We start from the raw sequence: 23,142 nt of genomic DNA, 5'->3' as shown, positions 1-23,142 counted from the left end.
AAATACGCAATAAAAATAATATGACTAAGCAAAATTATTATTAAATTGTCATTCCTTCTTATGGAATATACGAAAATATATACCAAATAGGTGTAAAAATGACAAACAATTCTAAAAAATGCTCTAGAAATGAAAAAAATATGGAAAATAACATTTTAATTTTTAGTTCTTTAGTGTGAATTATTATGAAACGAATTTCGTGGAAAACGATGTTTTGGAGAATTCAGAAAAAAATACATTCGCGTTTAAATCCACGCCCTGGTTATAATAAGGTCTCTGAGCACCGCAATGCACGTACGCGCATAAGACAAATAGTTTGAGATTCCGCACGCGGTAGTGACGTCGCCAAAAGCAAAAAAACACTGCCCAACCGTGTGTCGGATTCCACAGTCGACGTATACGATATCGGATATTACATAGATACGTATTATGTACAGAGGGGGGTCGTCAAAAATAAGGTATTTTCATGGTTTCACTGAACGATAAGTTTGGCGCCACGCGCGACCCCGACTCAAGGCAAGGCTGCTATACATTACCACACCTCGAACAATCATAATTCATAGTAATTAGTTATTATAGGACAACAGTACAATATTATTGTGATAAATATTATTATTATAATTTATAATTAATGTTATAGTTCGCGGAGCTGTAAGGATATACCTATTATGTTATAAATTATAATAATATACACATTACACAATATATTATGCATGTATTATATAATATAATGATTGATGGCAATTTAATTGCATTTTATGGTGATTAATTTATACGTAATTTAAGTTACATTTTTGTAGTTAATTATTAAATTGCTCGAAAATTTATTGTTTTAGTATACATTTTAAGAACCAATGATATAATTTATGCAAATATTTCATTGTGTACAATTTTTTAACTATAACATTTTTGCAATAGCTATTATTTGACGAAAAAATTCATTTTAAATTACTAGTCATTAGGAAAATGCATTGTTATTTAGAATAAATTTAAAAAATAAAGAATAAAATGTATAAAGAAATTATTATCTTCTTTGGATCTTAAATAAACACATTATAATCATATTGTTAATTGTTATTACGTAGTAAATTTGTCAATAATGTAATGTTAATAATAAAAGATTCAGTGGCTCGGAGATATTTTTGAAAATAAAAAAAAATACTTTGATTGTAATGAACTTTTTTAACTCAAAATTAATGTAATTTTACCCAATAAAAAGTAATGTGATGTAATTTAGTTATATCAAAAAAAAAAGTTACTTCCCCAACATTGTATTTATTTATTTTTATTATGGATACTGTGGGTACCGGGTAGGTCGTTGTTGGTACTTATAACTACTATTATATTGTCGTGATGCGACGCAAAAGCCACAGGACGCTCATGATTCCATTGGCCAGTCGTGTTCTTGAAAGCCAGTCGGGCGATGGGAACCCAGGCGTCCGGGATTATATTTGTATACAGGATGATCCCCCTAGCATCCCCTCAACCCCTTTTTCTTCATCAATAATGCAGTTGTTCAAAAGTTTTTGGAATTTTCAAATTTACTCAGCCATCATATTTTTAATCTGTTTATAATTTTTGAAAATATACTTTATAAGAGTGTTCTGTAAAAATACGAATTTCTGTTTTTAAATAACAACCTACCTTTTTGCTATAAATTCCTTATAAACGGATAGTTTTCTAGGAATAACGACGTATTAAAATAAAAAATCCGATCGAGGAGTTTTAAATTAATTATTTTTGTGTACTCGTGATTATATAGGTACGTCCACGATATTGAGCGAAGCTCGGATTTAAACGCCCTAAAAAATATGAATTTTATATTTAAGGACTATTATCCTAGGTAAATATAAACGTTTTAATAACTGAAAAGAGATTACCCGTTCGAATTTTGAACCATGTTTATAATACTTCTGTATTATATTATACTTGAACTTAAAGTATGTCAAGATTGTCAACAAAATTATTCACTAAATAATTTACAGTAAAAAATGGATTGGGTTTCGTTTGAAAAACAGAAGTTTTTATCGTTTCACGATACTCGTGACGCCAGTAGCACAACAAAAAAAAAAAAATCATAAAATATCTGATTTTCAATTGAATATTTTTGCACATTATCTAACGGGAAAGTATAGGGGTACCTACGAGCATCGTGCTCGGCGAATCGCACTGTATAATATTATAATATAATATTAACATTATTGTTGTTGATATGCTCCGCGAACGTGAACGTCCGGCTTGCGACGGTTAACGAATCCGAGTAATGACGATTGTGTGCGGCCGAACGCGACGCGCTGCGTGAACGCCGCCTGCACGTCGGTCACGTAGGCCAATGCCTGATGCCGCCGCCGCTGCCTATATATAAAGACATAGGACTACGCACGGTCCTTTTCACTGCAGACGACGGCTGAGTCCGATTCACTCGCACCGAGACACACTGTCATATATTAATATATATATTATAGTCAGGTTCACTGGCCCGCGCCGCGATCGATCGATCTTTTCGAACACCGTTTTCTTTGCATAGAGACGCTTTTCCGACGGAATCTTGTCGTCCGTCGACCGCTGTGTAAACAGTATATATTTATTTAATATTATTATATTATCGACAACGACGACGACAACGATGTGCGGAACGGCAAATCACAAGTCAGAACACGGACACGGACATCCACACCACTTGTTCAGAGTGCCGGCGGCCGACGCAGCCGCCTACGAGTATTTGGCTAAAGAGAAGAAGGCACCGGCGGCGATGGCGACTAAACGGCCGGCCGACCGGAAGAAAACCGGAGACGCGCTGACCGCCCTCACCAGAAGCACCGTGGACAAGTTCACGTCGTACTTCGGAGAGTTTCAGAAATCGCCGGCTTACAAGTGAGCATGATAATGCGTAAATAAAAAACTATATAAGAAATGTTTACACTCGAAAAACGACAGATGTAAAATTATATTATATGCACATATTTTCAATCATCTATTTGCTTCTACAAAAATATTTAAATAATGATTTAAATCAGAAAAACGCGGAAATATGTAAAGTTGAACTATCAAAAAAAAAAATTACTAAGTTGTAACCAAACGACAACATATATTTTCAACGTATTATATTTGTCTTTATTGAAAATGATACGGAATTGAAATAATTAGGGCCAAGGTAATAACCGACAAATTGTTGACCAATAGATTTTTTAAAGCGCAATATTTAATAGCACTATAAATGTTCAAAAACTCTTTTATTATTTATAATTCTTTCCTCAACCCGATAATCTAAATTTTTAAACATACAAATTAATGCAGTTTTTACGAAAACAAGATCCACTGGTAAATAAGTCAAATTTTTTGAAGTTATGACTAGGAGATCATCATAATTATTTTTTTGAAGACGTATGCATAATATTTATCAATATAATATTATATAACTTATCTGCTAATAATAATAATAATATAACATATCGAAAATATATTACTTACGACGTCTTTATAAGAGGAATAACGATAAAATCTCTGTCTCTAGTTATAACATTTTTTTCAATTTAGGACAAGTGTGTAAACGTATGATAACGTATAATACCTATGCAGTATGCGTGTTTTCAATAATTAAATATGTTTTTAAAATGGTTCTATCAAGACTGCGCATAAATAATTAGAATAACGAGTTTGATAGGTAATATAATTAATATTAATAATGATTTGTGAACCGTCGTGAAAATGTGTACCTGGTCATTATTCACGACGAGTGTGAAGTACACATGTTATTTCTTCATATATTATATTACATATTATATTACCTATATTATAAATTATAAATATTTTTATTGTTACTTCTCTTACTTCTCTGTTATTGTAGGTATAATAATACAACACGTCACGTATGGGTATAGTCATTTCAGCGTATTCCTCTGACTTATTTGTGTTCTTCGCAAAACTTTCAAGATGCATTAAAAAAAAATATATAATATTATGTATAGGTAGTTGATCACCGTGCTCGAACAGTTACTCCGACTTATGTCCGTGTCCGAATTAACCATTATATTCCAGTACGCGTTTGATTGATGGCGTCTGCAGAATTCTTAGAAAATCTCCATTTACTCATTTTTCATTACCGATTTATCGTCTCGACAATCGATTAAAAATATTATATTGCCATTGACTCGAGTTGTTCAAACTTGTTTGGCCTGTTTAACGCGTACATTAAATGGTTATAATTGCTAATACAATGTATTATATGTATTATATGTAATTATATTATGTAGGTACATGTCCGTATGTTTAGACATTGGTTGTATAACGCTGTACGACTTGTACGTGAATCGTGTATAAGTAGGTACGTGTGTATGTGCGTGATACAGTTTCACGTTTAAGTTATCGAAACGACTGTCAGAATTCTGGACTTGCAATTTGTCCAAGCAGATAAAAATGGTGAAATACACCACCGTTCATAAACGATACGTAAAATAGAAAGTTGTATCCGATCGAGTATAATTTAGGACGTATGGTAGTGAAAAACTCGAGGGAAATTAGGGACTCGATTACGCGAGAACATGACCAACCTTAACATTATTATATTGCACACTTTTCTAGGAAAGAGAGTGATATTTGAGATATTTCTTGACCAAGTATTCAGCGCATTGTATTCTGCGTTTTCGTGACGTAGGTTTGTATTAGGTACCTACACTTGTTTCCACTACAGGTGGTTCTCTATATATCTATTATGTGGAACATAAAATTTCGTCGTCGTGTAAACACACACACATATGTTTTATCAAAGAAACGCTTTTTAACACGAATATTAATTAACATATTATGTATTACAATTGTGTTTAAAACAGAATAATAGTTAGTGAACCGAGACAAATAAGTAGGTAGAACCAAATAACTAATGTGACGTATTTTCCACGAATCGTTTCATAATATTATTTCACTGCACAATAAACGACATTGAAAATCGTCACAAATATGTTTTTATTTATTTGAAAGAATTTACAACAAAATCTGTTTACATTAGACTTTTCACAACATAGCGATTTCTCGTACTTTATACAGCAGTAGCAGTAGGTAATTAATATATTATTTAAATATATTTTATGTCAATGGCGAAATGTAATAGCTAATATAAGTTTGTAATTGATGATTTTTAATATTACTCGTTAATCATTAAGGCAAACTTCTAAAACGTAATAATATTTTAAAACGAAACGGTTTCATTTCTATCAACTAATTTTGCCTTGAACTGCCTTGACTTAAAATTAGACGGAAAGATTCAATAATATTATTGTTAATAAATCCTCTAAACAAAAATAATTTCATTAATTATACTCGACATACATATGCTTATTTAAAGTTTTTAACTGGCACAAGTCAATAAAAACATTCGATGTTTATAATGGATGGACTTCGAGGTCACACATGTGCCAAAGGTAATAACGGGTCGACGGGATGGGTGGGGAAATGGTAAGATATTGAGTGACAAAGTATTTTGGCTAATCTGATAAATTTTTTTTAAAACATATATATGATTGTAAAATACATTTGCGAACTGCGAAGAAAGGGTGAAAACTAAATGTGTTCCAACTCAAGAATCTGGTTAAAAGTGTTCACTACAAAAATTCAACAATAATAGTAGGTATAATACCAAAATGTTATGTCTTACCAATAAATATTTCCATTATAAATTTTAAATTGCACTCCTAATTTTTTATGTAACATAACAAATAAATATTGTTAAGTTAAAAAGCAATGACTATTTTAAAATTAATATAATGAGGTTAAATTAGTTTAGAATGTAGAAAATAATAGCAACGTTCAAATGTGATGCTTATATGTTATAAAAAGATATTTTGAATTTTCCGTATTTTATTCTTAATAAATATTAAAATGTTTTATAATTTTATTTTTTTCAATAATTCTTTTAAAAGTTTATATTTGACTTTTTCTTAATAGTGTTATAAATTATAATATTAGTGTACGAAATAAAATTTAAAATTGTCATTCACCTAATTATTTATTTGATTTGTTGAATATTTATTTTTAAAATGTATTTGTGGACTGCAGTACTTTTGAGAGCAATGAGAGCATTACCACGAGAGTGCACGTGACGCAAAATTAACCGAGCTTCAAAGTGAAACTTTTATTAATAATATCTGTAGTTAAATGCCAATTAAAACAAAAGTATAAAACATCTGCTGAGTTAGATTTCATGAGCCAAATCATAAAATTTTTTTGAAATTATTTAAAAATATATGAAATACTATGCTTTTCTTCAACAAATTCGTATCGATACCTATATAAAATAAGAAAATTGTTTAAAAATTTAAAGTAGTTTATAATCTATACAGTTTTGAGGTTTATAATGTGTGCACAGCAAAAGAATACCTGTATTCTACAGTTATATGGATCGGTGTCCATTAGGAAAAGAAATGTAAATCATTTTTTACAAAAACTATACTTCTATATCTCTTGTAATAATAAAAGTAATAATAGTAATAATTTAATATGTATATTAAATAATATAGATAAAAATAAATAGGTTTAAGTAATAAACGTAAATAAAATTTATGTTAGTCCTTCATTAAATATTTCCGGGGTATTTTTTACGTTAAAGTTAAACCTGTTCAATAAATAATTTTATTACTTACGCGTTTACACACAGGTAGCGTGGGCAGATAGACACATAGGTACTACATAATGACGTGCGAGAAAAAATTAAATAAAAATACTCGATACGACGTACTATGATTATTTCACGAATAATAATTTTTAATTATTGGCGTTTATAATCGTTTAAAATGTTGTGTATCGATTTAATCGTAATTAATACAATACAATAATACGAGTATTACCTACTGAATTTCGCATCAAATGAGCTATAGTTTATATAGGCAGTATAATACAAGTACTTAGTTATTATTATATTTTAATAATTGCATTATTTTTTATCTACCAGGGTATTGTTCTTCACGCAACCAGCTCACGTGATAATGGCGTTAGCTGTCACTCTGGTAGCTGCGTCGATGTTGCCCGGCGATATGAAGAAAACATCGAACGCCACTGGAGAAAGCGTCAAGCCCAGGACTTTCGTCAACTTTGTTTACCTGGCTGCGTTCTGCACGCACGTGGGCGCCCAGTTCTGGATGACATTCATTTCCGGTGAGTAAAGTAGAGCATATAAGTTTCAAGTATTCTATAGATAGCCATGTAAGGACAAAAACGAAAACAAAATAGGTATTGCCTAACAAACATAATATAATCGTCGACGATAAACATATTAATAATAATAATAAACCGAGCACGTGTGCACGCGATTGCCATATTATTACAAACGCTTCGTAATAATACCTAACAGGTAAAATTAAAATGTAGTTGTAGACGGTATACCTATAGGTCACGTGTGACTTTCGTGGCTCATGCATGAAAAAATTTGATCATCTAGCGATTGTGATTTGTTTTTCTAAGAGCCGAATATCACACTTGCAGTGTATAGATAATAATTTATATATATCGTTGTACATTGTGTAACAACGACAATGACATTATATCGGAAGAAATTTTAATTTTAAAATCGCATTTCCGAATTCGCTGGTAATGTGGACGAAAATGCCCTCATCATTATTTCAATAATAACAAACCGCGAACTTTTAATTTTCACATCAAACATTTATAAGTACATTATATACGTTATGAATAATCCATAAAACGGCTATTTTGTAATAAATACTAGAAAAAAAACTATGCACTCGACCTATATATTATATAGACTGACGACGTGCATATATTCTCTTTAGACACGTGCGAATCGTATGCGTAGGTACAAGTATAATATTATCGCAATTCTTGCATATTTTTTTCAGTCCGTTTCTAATTTTCTATTAAGGTTGTGAATATATATTTAATTTTTTCGTTCCCTTGAACTTTGAGTTGTACTGGGAGAGTGGACTGCGCATTATGCATTATAATATTTTTATATTTTGACTAATATACGAATAGGTGCTTATGTGCACCAAATTTTATAAATATATACTCGGTTACGCTTAAAAAAAATTCTCGAGAATAATGTTTGATATTTTGAGTCTTAAAAATAACTGTGCTTACGCGTGCAACAATACTGACGAGTTAACTTATAGGACGGCGATTCGCTTTTTGGGCATGCGAAGCATTAATTATATACATGTGCCCCGTAACTATTTTTCCCCTTGTTTACGAAGTTTTTGGCAGATAATACGAGCAACGAGACGAGAAGTCATTATAAATTTAGCCGAGTAATTTATTGGCACAGGAATCGGTATATAGTCGCGAAACGTGGTGCTAATTTTCGGTTTTTAATTGTTACGACTTACGCGAAACGGGATAATCGACCGTGTTCGGTGTTAATATACGCGAATACTCCGAGTCATGGTCTCAGAAAATAATAATAATTTAACACATTTTAAAATTATGTATTACCTCTAACTTGGAATACGAATACAACAGCATATTAAATAGAAAAAAAGTTCGATAAATTCATGGTTTACCTGGTTTATTACTATGCCAACGTGCTATGCTTATTTTATTTCCATTAACTTGATACATTTGGGTCCGCTGATGCTGGATTTCTCAAGTCCAATAGGTCTTACTGTTTTAGAATAATTTTATTAAATGAAATGTATCACCCCAGACAAAATTGAATAAGCCGTAATCATATTTTTGAATACAAATAAATTGTGGATTGTGTCTGTATAATAATAAATTTATGAAATAGTTATTACTAAATATTAAAATCTAAATTGAATAAAGGTAAAGCTTGAAATCGCTTTCCTCTATTCTTAATTATGGTATACCTATATCCCTTTGACCACTCCAAGTACTTACTCCACTTAAAATACTAAAACAAAGATGTTTATTTATTTGTTTTTGTTTTTTCAGGGTTGAGCTTGTACTTTAACTTGGCCAGACACGCTTTCGGCGACGTTCAAAAGATCCTGTTTCCCAAATACTTTTCGCTAAACAGTCTGTTAAGCGCCATCACGCTCATCCAATTCGGCAAGATGCACGTCGCTGCCAACATGTGGGATGTACACACGTATTTACAGGTACACACTACGATTTATAAATATATATTAATAACTACAATACTGAAAAACAACACGTACCCACGTGATATATTGGTATATTATCAGCTCGTACTTACCGCGAATGAGGTTTAGACACACTATATAGTTGGCAGTCATGCGATTCAACACTACGCCTATATTTTTCACCTCTTCACCGCCAATATCGTGTTTCTAATATATCTGCAGGATTTTCTATATAGCTACCATACATTATATAGTCTATCCGAGTTATTCGTTGTAAGTATGATTGGTCATAAAAAACAGTAGATATACACTTTACACGGATAAAAAGTGCGTTATATCATAAAATTCTGGACAAATCCTCGCCTGGTTCTAGACTTACACGTAAACATTTTAACGAACGGCCGGTAACTCTACGGTATTTATTTAAACGAGCTGGTGCCCAAGGCCCAACAACAACATATTATATATATATGATATTATGAAATATATCATGTAGTAATACGGCCCCCCGGTTGTGCAGGGTGTTGTATACGAGGACACAACGTAGACGGCGACTGTCTACTGTCTGTGATATATTATGATATTAGTAACGTATATTGTTGACTGCAGTTGTATAAGTGGATTTTTCTCGAGGAGACATCTTTATCTCTGATCTCTGTACAAGACGGCAGGTATACTATTGTATACAATTATTTATGCTTAGGAAGTCGAGAATCATATTATCTTTTTTTATCCGATTCATAATAAATATATATACATTATACATAATAATATACATAACATACATGCGCTGGACTGTTTTACTCTTGAACGAATAATACCCGTTACAAGGATAATACATTATTTCTGTATTTCTTCACGTTTGACTGTCAAGGCGGTTTTGTCAGATTATTAAGTATTGTAATTGGATAATACCTCAATAAACCTTTTAGAAGCCGTTTCAATGCGTCTCTAACATCATATAAAATGAAATTTATATAATATATGCTTAATGCTTATGTATGTATAATATGATTTACTTGCGATAGACGTATTAACTTGACAGCCGCAGTCACACAAAAACGTATTAGTTATCATTGTATTCATGTTTTTTGACGTAGGCGTTTACATTGAGCTTGGATTTGAAAGCCGTTTCTCTGAAATACAATCGTTTCGATATCGTACCATCTGGCGATCCTGTAAATGTCGAAATCAAATTTATATTATTATACCGACAGCCGAAGTGAATTTATACAAGAAAAAAATGCATAAGATAAAATTCCATATTATAATTATTATCTTTCGACTTTCAAATGTAACAACTCCCAATTAAATGTTTATCTGATAACAATAAATCCCATATAGCTAGGTACAGCTTTTATAAACCAACAGCAATTATTAACACAACTTTGTGTGATGCAATAAGATGATTTGAATAAATTTCGTACCTATATAAGATTTTTTTAGTACACGTGCTGCTACAAATGTCAACAATTTACACTTAACTCTTTTAAATCAAATGCATTACATTAATCCTTGACCTATGTACTATAACCGACAGTGGTATATATACGTATATTACAGTAAATCAAATAGAACGTTCAAATGACATCCTGCTCACAGATAGTCGCAAACTCGCAAAGATCCTGCAGATATGACAGTGTCTAATAACGCGTGTATTTATTAGATCGAACCGTGCAGTAACGATCCTCGTCCCGTGGAATTCCCTGCAGACCTCCGGGTTATGAAATCTCGTCTTTTTTGTTTTTAGCGTAAAATCGGATGTACGATAAACGTCTCGATCCGCGAATCAAAACTTCATAGACAATTTCTAAGCTGATTACCTATGTATAACGAATATAAGACTGCAGGCGCACTGCTCGTTGCACCGCCCTTATTATAATAATATACGCATAACTGCGACAATAACGATGATAATATTATAACTGACGACAGTGGCAATAATAACAGCGTTTTTTTCCGAACAGTTGTTCGTGTTGAGCCTGTGCTTCCTGCTGGAACTGATGATCCGGCTGTACGTGGTGCCGCCGCTGTTGCGGCTCATCACCGTCAAGACGGCCATCGAGAAGTCGGCGGGCGTCGGCAACGAAGTGGGCCGCTACGACCTGGGCCCACTGGTCGACTGCCCTCATTACATGGCCATCCACAGGGCTTTCCGGCAAGTGCACCTGTTCGTGGCCATCGGAAACGTGGTCACCATGATGTGCACTGCCTTCCACTTGGCGTACATCGCGGCCTAATGCCACCACAGCCGCCGCCGCCGCCGCCGCAGCAGCAGAACGACCGGAAGTCTTCCCTCCCCCACCACACACACAAAAACCCATCATTCGCCGTGCATTATTATTATTAATATTATTTATACATTACCAGTAAAATATGTGTTACAGTGACGGCGGCGCCGCGCCAAATGTCGTTGTCCGTCGTGAGGCTGCAGCAATAATCGTCACTGTAACTATATTATCATTCATATATATATAATATATTATATTATTATATTTTACACTATATAATACTATACTATATATTCAATGCCGGATTTAAGTCTCTGGGACCCACCGGAGTGCGACTACTAATGTCGCAAGCCCTTTCAAAAAAAAAAAAAAATATATATATATTAAAAAATTAAAAAAAAAAGATAAAAAAAAATAAAAAAAAATTTCGACTAACAAAGTACACCCCCCGTTAAATCCGGCATTGTCTATATATAATACTACGCCTACTACCAATATTACTACTACCACTACTACTACTATATAATATATATATATACATACATATCTGCTGCACGCGCCGCCGTGCGCTCATATAACATACAATACTATGTTTTCAATTGCTATATATATATATACATATACCTCTATACCTATTCTATATACACGGGGTCATTCGTATATTATAACTTAACTGGCTTTTCGTTTGTTTATTTTTTTCTTTTCCACCGCCGTTCCGTATCTCTAGTTCAATAGAAAAGTGCATGGTTTATTTTGCTTTACCGCGCCACTGAAAATTAATTTTACAACGATTATTGTTTAATACTTTAATATATATATAGTTACACGTTATAGGCGACGACGATGATCGATTTAATTAAACGGAGATGTCGTCGTCCGCTGATGGCCACCGGCCAAAGTACGTATATATAGTGTAGCGAGCGCCGTTAGGGAAAGTGAACGAAACATGCCTGTCGCGGGCGACTTGTCATTTTCACGTTTTCTTCATTCCGAAGACACTCGACGCATTTAATATAATATAATATATATTCGCACTCGTTGCGAATACGAAGTCAAGGCACGGTCGGCGGCACACGATGTGTCATGTGTGTGTGTGTGTGCGTGTAATATCATGCAAACATTGCGAATAAATTAATACGATAAACGTAAAAAAAATAATATTATAACGAAATGCACTTTACAGTTCGATTTTCTCTCCAGACCTTTGAGACGCACTAATTTTTGTACACGCGATATCATAATAGTTGTATTATATCGTGCACGCACGCCGCTCCGGACTTCCGCGTCTGTCTCGTATCTTACATCCGGGACCGTGTCTAGTATATTGTATTATTATTTGCACAAGACTCGACGACGCACGAATAATAATAATAATAATGGTACGCACAGGTTGGATATTTTCTGAAGAAAAATAAAAAACCATACAATCGTTCTTAGACCTATGCTGTAGTGTAGCCCGCGGCGGCCAAAAAGAATTCATCATGTTGTTATAACAATAATGTCATAAAAATATATTTGATACGCACGCCGGTACGCACATAATCCTATGTGTGTGGGTACACGGTCGTATATATTGTCGAACGGTTCCTTTTTTTATTTATATACCGCGTTCGTTCGCATAGGTGTAATATTATGTTTTTAGTGATAAATAATTGGAGTGCGCGAAACTCGTCAAGAAAGACTGCAGTGTATTTTTTTTTTTTTTTAACGTAATCTCTATTTTATTATTATCCATGCGTCTTCTGAGCAGATCGATATTAACTTTTATAAGTGAATTTTTTTTTTTTTTTTATAACATTTTATTTTCTCTTAGTTCCTATATTTATTGTTGCAAACGTCTATAGTTGTACGTAATATATAATATATATTGTAACACAATAAAATAAATATATTGTTATTATATAAACTATACCAACGTTGTTATTTTTTATTAGATAAAATGTATAATATTATATTTTTTAACGAAAACATTTGTTTTAAACCATACCTACACGTAATATCCAGGTATTAAGTATGATTGTACGCCGGATTTAAGCCAGTTTAAGAAGAAAATAGATGAAATAAAGAAACACAGTACCTAGTAAAACCAATAAGTAGATATATTAGATACAAATATACAATACTAATGAGTAATGAATACTCGTAAGACTTAAGCAGTGGCGTATTGTAAATACGGACTACATAGTATCACATAAGCGTGCGCAGACTTTTGGTTCCGGGGGTTACCTAACCTAATCTAATCCGGGGGGGCACACTAACAATTAGGGGCCACAATAATTTTGGAAGCCATTATAGGTGCAGCAAATATATGTATAAAATGCATTAAAAATTATTTTATTTCATTCATGGTAATAAATATTACATAACAATATACATATACAATCTCTTATAATGATGATTGGATTTTTCAAGATTTAAAATGTACACTAAATTAATAATAATAATTAGGGCCCTTCCTTCCTGTTTTGGGTGAAGAGTCGGGGGGTGCCCAGGCACCCCCCACGCCTATATGCGTAGTGATAGTCCAGAGCACCAGAGACTCGAAGTACGTTTTATATCGGGAGCCACAATACTTGATAAAATCATTATTAAGTATGTATAATATTAATGTTTAAACAAAATTATAAGTTACCTAAGGGCTAGGCGCTAACACAAAAGTAATACTTTACTCTTATAAAGTTGCTTTCAATACTTTCTACAAGAAAAGAATCAAAATAATTCAGTTCCAAGATATATTTTATAGGTTTAATTTAGAAAATAATATTGTACACTAGTTAAGTAGGTACAATAACAAATCACATTAATTGTTTAAATTTAACTAGATTTTAATGTGATTTTTCATAATATAATATGAATTTCATAATAACTATCTATCTCTCTTGGATCTTGAAAATTTTAACAAAATTTAACGAAACATTCAAGATTGAAACAGAAACTTTGGAAAATGCACTTAAATTCTGTGTACAAAAACTATATAACCTATAATTGAATTAATAATGAAGACATTTCAAACATCTTTAAAAATATTGAATAATTATGTATAAAAAGGTAGGCAGCCAGGTGCCACTTCCGAAGTGGGTATCGTGATCTGCAGTACATTGGATGTCGAGCGGAACTCGTTGTTGAATAAATCACTATAATGCATTTTATTGAATTTAAATTCAATGATACACTCATTGTATACATTGAAAAACGATTCTGAAAGGATACTATCTAAATTTAAATAACCATAGTAACTATCATTGACTATATAGGTTACTTACTTATGACTTCCATGAATACAGACATAAAAGGAAACATATCATAGTAAAATTATTACATTCAACATTCATCACTCTGCTCAAAATCTAAAAAGATTGTTCAACAAAATAATTAATATTATGTTAATTACTCACAAGTGTTTATTTTATTTTCTATGAATGGTATAATTTTCATACGGTAACATGGCAATCATGCTTTTCTATAAATTAATAATTAATATTTTACTTTAAAATGTTGAGTAAACTAATAGTTTTTAGTTCTTGGTAGATCACATACATATAGATTGTTTACGATACAGTTACCTTCAAACATTTTAAAACATATATGCATCATTTTTTAATTAAAGTATTTAAAGCTTAAATTTTGATGAAATTGAATATTTAAATAGAGGATAACAAATTTGTTTATTTTTTGTTTGGAAATCTTTAGATTGTTTGTATAAGTGATCAACTTTTTATACTTACCACCAGCAATCTATGATAATAATAATAAAATTTAATATCACCTAAAAATTTAACTAAAAAAGTACTATTTAAGTTTGGTTTTGATAAACATATTTTTATTTATTACTAAAAAACAAACTTAGTATTCACATGTAGTATGCTAAGTGTGATCTGTAGTATAAAAAATATGCAAAAACTACAGTAAAAATAGTAATAGATACTTTGTTTAGTGGAATACAATATAATTCAAATGAAATAATATTTTGATATTATCTGAAAAACTTTTATACCAATATTATGATCAATAAATATGGTACTGTTAATAATACAATTATTACTAACTTTATTCATTTAAATGAGTAAAAAAAAAAGTGTAGATAATATTTATTATTTGTAAGATTAAAATTAATTTTTAGAAATGAACTCATAAGATTTACAGAAATAGTATAAATTAAATCTTGCCTATACACATACAAATTATTATATACAAAGTTCTTGATTTCATTTGTATTAACATATTAGTAGAAACCAATTCAATTACTGTTGTAGTAGGACATAAATATTCTAATGTTTATCATAATTATTCGCAAATCTCCATAGGTATGGTATAACTATCTGTTACCAACCCTAATGTGTCTCTCTGAATTGTTTCATAAATATTATTTAACTCGGGAGAGCTTTTAATTTGACACACAAAATCGCTCATATGTGGATTTTTACCTGAAAAAAAAAAATTATACACACAATTACTAACAATACTAATACAAGACAATACGTTAAAAGTCTATATTTTATAATGTTAATAAATAAGTAATGCTTTAAGTTTCACTAACTGGCATCAGGTATAGTTTGTAAATTAACAACTGCTCGCATAGCAGATCTTTTCAGTTCTTCCATTTTTTCAAATTCTTGTTTCACAGAATTGGCTTTAATTTTTAACATGCATGTTTGTTTTAAAGGTTCAACAATTTTATCCAACCCTAAAAATAAAATAATTATATTTTTATATTAATTGCTGGTCGCAGAAGTTAAAAACTTACTTTGCAATACAGCACTGGGTACGATTTGAGCCATCCTTGAAACCATCAGATAAGTAAGCATTTTAATATCATAATGATCACGTAGTCCATTCTCCAAATAGTTAAGATATTCAAATATATCTAAGCGATCTAAACATGAGTCTAACAATGTATACATACACTCAAAGGCTGCTTTTCTTATATCTAACCCATCATCAACGGTATGCTTAAATGGACCCATTTCTACCTCTCGTATAAGTTCTTTCTAAAATGTACATAAATACATGTAAAATTGAATTATAATATTTTAATTTTAAAATATAAATATATACCTTAACAATTGTTTCTGCATACAATTTAGGAAGTACAGTGTCGAGTAGATCCCTGACCAAAGATGGCTTATTATGTGCAGCTGAATTAAAAGCAATTAATGTTACTCGCCTAACATTTATATCTGGATCAGTAAGAGCACTCAAAAACTGATCCATATTCTGTCTAAGCAACATGTCTATTGGTTGCGGTTGATCAGATATAGTGAATTTAACAGCTGTTAATAATGTAGTTCTCATTAGTGCAGATGACGATGGTAATGATGACTGCAAATTTGGCAATAAATTATATGGATCGATTAATGTAAGTTTTCCTAAACATTCAGCAACCACATTACGTGAACCTTCTTCTATACATTCACAGTGTTTAAATAATTGGTTCCAAATAGCCGGGACAAAAGGTTTCAGATTTTCAATGCCATTAGGAGTAGATGACTCAAATGTGATAATCTAAAATTATTATTTTTAATCATAATTAAAAAATAAAAATTATACTTTAAAGTAATTATTACCTCTTTTAAGGAATGTAATAGTAAATATTGACGTTTAGGTTGCATATCAATTTCTCTTAATATGAAAGGTATATATTGCTCTAAATTTCCAATAGAAATGCTACCTAAGCTGTAACTTGCTGATGATTTTATTTCTTCAGAATTAGACGAGAATGATTGTAATATAGTTTCCTTCAAGTTAACCACAGAACTTAAATCTCTGTAATTTATATTCAAAATTATAAAAAAGTGTAATAATAATAATAATAATAATAATAAAAAGATAGATAAACATACATATGTCTACCAACTTCACCAATTACTAGCAACGAAAAAATACGTTGTTGGTCATTAGATGGATTAATCAATTCAGACATGAAACTGTTTATAATACCCATTGCTTGAAGTGGCTGTGTGGCTGTCAGTGCTGCTACACACTTTGCTAACGAATGGTAAGCCTAAACATTTTAAAAATGTTTTTGTTTATTACTGTCAAACAATTATTTAAATTAAACAATACTTGTTTATGTAGCGTTAAAGTTGGAGTGCCTACAGGCTGAGCCATCAACGGTGATATTAAAAGTGTTACTAGCTCTTGGTATCCAAACTGAGGAACATTTGTAGCAACCAGAGTTTGGAAGAATAATAAAATAGCATTCAAGGCTGCACCTTGCAGTAATGGAGATTTAGTTAGAGTCATAACTTCTGGCATAATAATGTTGGCAGAGAATGACATAGCCATTGGTTGGATTTTTATTATTGTTGTTAATAAAGAAAGTGTTAGCTGAGCAATATGTAAATCTGATTCATTAATTAATTGTGGTAATTCAATAAGTATCTAAAACAAAATACATATAGATATATTATACGAGTCATGATAATATTAATTATATTAAACAAAATATTATTTTATTCATTTAGGTACCTTATTTAATAATTCAGCAGAAAAATCAGCATGGAAATTATTTAGCAACATATTAAGCAAAGTTAAGGTACTCAATTTCAATGCTCTCTGATTTTTTCGAAGGAATGATGCCAAAATTAGTACACCATCACTCTGAAAAATTATAATTTTATGTTATATATAAATACATAAATCCCCAATTCATTAATCTAATTTAATTTACCAAAATAGAAGATAAATTAATTTTCAATGGTGATCCAGCAACTTTAATAAGTGCTTTAACAGTTGTAAGTCTAGTAATTTCATTGCGCAAACGATCCAAAAATATGGGTAAACACACTTGCAACTCATTTTGTAATACATCACCTAAATTGCATATTATTTGTCCCATACAAGAAATTGAGCGTTCCTTTACTTCTTGGTCAATATCTGATGTTTTCAAACGTGAGTATGTACAACTATACAATGGTACAGCGTATGCCACAAAATTGAACTCAAGTTTATTATCTGGTAAAACAAATAAATTAAGAAGTTATACATTTATTTATTTAAATATTGTTTTGTTTTTGTTTTTACCTAATGGACGAATGACTTTGACTATTTCTTGTAGAACAATGAGTGCTTCTGCTGTTATCTTATAAAATGGATCACCAACAGCAGTTATAATGGGTGGAATTAATTGTTCTACCCAGGGATGAAAGATTTCTGGAGCATGTGATGTCAACACACAATGAATGAATGATAATGTATCAATTTTCATGTTACTACTAGACTTTTTGTCACTAGAAATTATTAATTATTATTAACTAAATAATTAAAAAATAAGGAATATAATTATATAATACCTTAAGGAATATTGAATTCCAGGAATTAAAGTTCCTATGTGGTTGGTAAGAGCACCAGGAAGAACAATGACAAGCTCTTTCAACAAAGCCAGACAATCAGTACGAGTTTTAACACTCCGTTCTTTCATTTGAGCATGTATAGCTTTAACAATTGCAGGAACCTACATAAATTTTTTTAAAGATATTAATTATTTATGAACTATTTATCAATTTGTCATTATTTAACTAACTTGGGATTGAAGAAGATACATAGCTGAATCTTCATCAGCCATATCAGCTGTCATATTACTACTTGTCAACTTTGTTTGTTTCAACAATGCCATGTACACATGTAATATGTCACTTTTAACATTTTCTTCTCTTTCTAAAATAAATAAATAATTATAAAACATTTAACTATTTTTGCTTGGATAAGATTATTCAAAATAAAATTACCTTTAAATCTCTGAATCAATGATTTTGAAACATTTCTATACATATCTGCAATCAAATCCTTTCTGGTTACAATTATACCTTCCAAACATTTAGCAGCTGATCGCCGAACCTTCCAACTCATATCATCATCATCTGAATAATCATCCTCAATATCTTCATCTTCCAAATCTTCACCATCATTAGTATCCATTAAATTATCATCACCATTTTCACCATTATCATCATAATTATAATTTGGATCATATGCCAAATATTCTAAGCATAACTTAATTATGTCATTAGTATAAGCTGCAGTTTCACTGGGACAACGATTAACAAAAGCGTCAAAGGCTTGCAAACAATATTCGCGTAATTCATCATCTTCTGTAGAATTTTCCACTAATGGCCCTTGTATTAATGGTACAACACGGTCGACATGAACACCAAAACGATGGCCAGCTTGACGACTGCAATATCAGTAAATAGACGATAATGGTTTAATAAAAGAATTTAAAATTATTTACTTAAATTTTACCATATAGCTGCTATACATTGTATGGATGTTTTAGATCTTGCAGCTGGTTGTTGAGCTGATAAATCATTAACCAAGTAATCAATAAGTTTAATATATAATACTTGATTACATGACAATACTAAATGACCAAGAGCAACAATAGTCCTGAAATAAACAAATGTATCTTCAAAACTGGATAAAGAGGTAAAAAATGTAATATTTTGCATAAGTGTAAAAAATTGTAAGGAATCAATGTCAATCACTTTTACTAAAGTTATAAGAATAGTTTTTGGGTTTAAAACATTATACACAATTTATTGAAAAGATAATATCTAATTATATTGCTATTTATAACTCAGGTAAATATATTTTTATTTTAATATTTGATGACCAGCATTTTAGAAAACTAATCACATCTCGCCATAAACATACGCAAAATCTGGTTACAAAAATAACAAGGATTTATTCCAGCACATTTCCTAAATTTTATTCAAATTTAGTACATAATTTCACTTATTTTATATTAAGTATCAAAATTATAAATGTACTAAAATGAACGGATTCTAGAAAATTAAATACAAGGTACTTAATTTTTGTTACATGTATTAATTGTAATTGAACCAATTAGGTAGTTACATCTGAAAATAAAACTGATTTGAAATTAAAAACATTACACCTTTGGTTTCAAGTATTTCTAATGAGTGGCTTCTACTGTACTTAATATAACTAGATAATGATAACTAGTAACCATAAAATACTGGAATGTTGACCGAAGAGTATGAAAAAATAAAAAATTTGGTACAGGTCTCTTACCACCTTCCTGTGGTTCGTAAAATAGTATCATTTGCCAATCAACAACCTTACAATTAAGAGACTTAATCGAAAAATCAATAACTTAATACTTATTAATTATTATTGAAACAAAGATAAAGGTATTCTTTTGGTGCCTGAATATGTAAAATCACCCCAGCAACCATTATTCTTACTATCTTCCCACCATTCGTAATGATATATAATAACAAATAATATAAGTGAATAATTAAATGTTCAACTTGTCTAAATTTAATAATAATAATAATTGCCATATGAATAAATAAATAATAATCATATAGTTCAAAAAAGTAGATAGGTATAACAGACATCATACAAAGAATCTTTATTTTAAGATTTGATTACCAAATTCTTTCTCTATTTATTAAAATTATTTGAATAGCTTTATAAATGGTTCCTTTCTTATTTTGTAAAACTATTAAAATATGTGCTATTTAAAAACCTAAATAAATTTTAATATTTTTTAAGTGCATGACTCATTGTATGATAATATAGGTACAGCATATTATTATCATAACTTATTAATCTCTCCCTTGCTAGAATAAATATTAATTAAAACAATTATTGATTTCAGAATATTATATTTATTACAGTAATTTAATTTCCTGCTAATGTTGATTACATTTATATAATATGATATTAAGAAATATGTTACCATCCGGGTTTGCATAATCATGATTAAGCTTTTATTAGATAAATTATCAAAATAGATCAATGAAATTATTTATTACATACTTATATTAATTATTAATATTTTGCAATGAAAATATATATTTTTTTTAAAACAAATTAACTAACTGATCACGTTACAATATAAACACAAAATTCATTATTTATATCATAATTTAACATTATAATCACTAATTAAAATGTTTGACTTTAAACGTTTGCTATTTTTCTGGCATGAGATATATTAAGTCTAGCATCATAAAAAAATTGACTCATTTTTACTTGTTTTTAAATAGTTTTAACCAATTGGTTTTTGTAACTATGAAAAGTATATTCAGCACAGCATAAATAACAACATGGATAAGCCATATTTCTATTTTTACGAGTGTTAGAAGAGGATTTACATTTTAGAGATTGCTCTTTTTTTTAATGCTTATAATGAAGATATTAAGTGTTTTATAAGGTATTTTATATTACTAGGTGAATACAGATAAGACAATTAAAAAAAGAAATATATATATATATATATATGTTAGATATTTTTATATTCTATACATAATACACTCAAAATTATATTTCTATGACTATAAGAATACCAAAGCCTGCATCAAACATGTGTTTATACCAATACTTCAATATGAACTGATTTTGTTTTTACAATAATTACCTACCTAATTTGTAATATTACATCACAACTAAATAATAAATGTTTTTATTTTAAATAATGATTTTTAGTCCAAGCATTGTTACTTGCTCAAACAAGACAGACCATACATAAAAGTAAAAACCAATTTATTTGTTAGTCTTTCTAGAGATGGCAGTATATAAAAAAAAAAAAATGATGACAAATAATAGAATCCCTTAGGAATCCCTCCTGATAAAACACCATCAGAACATGTTATAAAAATTAAATTTAGACATATAAAGTATAATTAAGTATGATTAAGTTACCTTTTTCTTACTGCTTGACGAGAAGAGTTTAACTGAGGCAATAATGATTTTAGTATGCAACTATGAAAATCTAATAACAATGATCCAAATCTTGAGAGTAAATCGGCAAGTATGTCTAAAGCTTCCAATTGTACAGATACATCTTGCTATAAATAAGATTACTTTATAACTGTTGTATAACATGATTAACATTTAAACTCACCTTCTCAATAGCACTTGTCAATTTTCCAGTAATTCTCCGGCACACATTTGCAGCTAATAAATTATTAGTGATTGGCAGCTCGCTTATAACAGTCTTTAATCCAATACTGCAAATGTCTCTCAATTGTTCATTTTCAGATATCATATTAGTACAAAGTGCATCAACAATAGTCTCAACTTGGTTTTCTTTTACTTTATTAACAAGTGGACCCAAACTAAAATTCAATGAAATAATATCACTCATTCATTAAAATTAGATATTCATAGAATAATTAATTATAAATTTATATTATAAAGTTCTAATTAAATCAATCACATTTTTGTACAAATATCATTGCATTAATAATTTCATAATAATGATAATTCTTCAAAAATAAAATTGGTAGGTAATTCTTATGAATTATTAAATTAATAAAACTAGGTATTTAATCATTTAAAATTTTATTCTTACCATTTAACTGCAAGATTTTGAACTTCACCATTTTTATCTTCCAACAACCTTAGCAACATTCTCACTACTTTTCGTTCGGAATCATCGTCTAGTTTGATGCTGTCTTTCTGCAACTCAGACATCAAATCGTTGGTAGCCATAAACCTGAAGTCTTTATCACTCGAAGTCATCTAAAAATACAACATACACCAGAGTTCAAGTAACTACTAAAGGCCAATAAAAACATATTAAAACAATATCACTTACCTTCTCGAGCAAATGTGCGATTTGGTACGACACGTTAGCCATGATTTTGTAGTCAATCGTAACGCCAATAAAATCGACAAGACAAGAGTATCACAATGCGAATATTAATCGCATACGAACAGATAGAAGTTTAAATTAAAATTCCATTAGTTTTGTGCATTTGTATTATACCAGACTACTAGAGTCAAGATTTTACAACACCGGAAAAAACGTAAAACGATTGGAAATCTGAATAAGTAAATAGCTTGTCATGAAAAAAACACGACGGATGCGGCAACTGGCAAGTAAAAAA

General features: G+C 30.4%; 2 protein-coding genes and 1 long non-coding RNA gene across 3 annotated transcripts in view; 1 reads left to right on the top strand and 2 right to left on the bottom strand.

The window, feature by feature from the left end:
• Window positions 1-6,946, bottom strand: part of LOC126550783 (uncharacterized) — a 14,202-nt gene extending 7,256 nt beyond the window's left edge. The window contains exon 1 of the long non-coding RNA XR_007604808.1: window positions 6,636-6,946. This is a non-coding gene — a long non-coding RNA (uncharacterized LOC126550783). The remainder of the gene's footprint in view (window positions 1-6,635) is intronic.
• On the top strand, window positions 2,370-13,190 carry LOC114130994 (transmembrane protein 205-like). The gene is made up of 4 exons (XM_027996106.2): window positions 2,370-2,874; window positions 6,944-7,146; window positions 8,899-9,065; window positions 11,018-13,190. The coding sequence occupies exons 1-4, from the start codon at window positions 2,627-2,629 to the stop codon at window positions 11,288-11,290; spliced, it is 891 nt and encodes a 296-aa protein (XP_027851907.2). The 5' UTR covers window positions 2,370-2,626; the 3' UTR covers window positions 11,291-13,190.
• On the bottom strand, window positions 12,973-23,142 carry LOC114130975 (cullin-associated NEDD8-dissociated protein 1). Its single transcript, XM_027996081.2, has 18 exons — window positions 22,851-23,142; window positions 22,605-22,774; window positions 22,155-22,368; window positions 21,953-22,098; window positions 19,523-19,666; window positions 19,009-19,454; window positions 18,804-18,937; window positions 18,574-18,734; window positions 18,305-18,510; window positions 17,952-18,235; window positions 17,750-17,881; window positions 17,345-17,662; window positions 17,122-17,282; window positions 16,846-17,044; window positions 16,337-16,783; window positions 16,026-16,269; window positions 15,819-15,965; window positions 12,973-15,705 (listed from the first exon to the last, which is right to left on the bottom strand). Exons 1-18 carry the CDS (start codon window positions 22,890-22,892, stop codon window positions 15,566-15,568), a joined length of 3,735 nt encoding a protein of 1,244 aa, XP_027851882.2. The 5' UTR covers window positions 22,893-23,142; the 3' UTR covers window positions 12,973-15,565.

The sequence above is a fragment of the Aphis gossypii genome, chromosome 3, assembly GCF_020184175.1.
Source record: "Aphis gossypii isolate Hap1 chromosome 3, ASM2018417v2, whole genome shotgun sequence".
Taxonomy (NCBI): Eukaryota; Metazoa; Arthropoda; class Insecta; order Hemiptera; family Aphididae; genus Aphis; species Aphis gossypii.
This window is presented reverse-complemented; position numbering and strand designations above follow the sequence as displayed.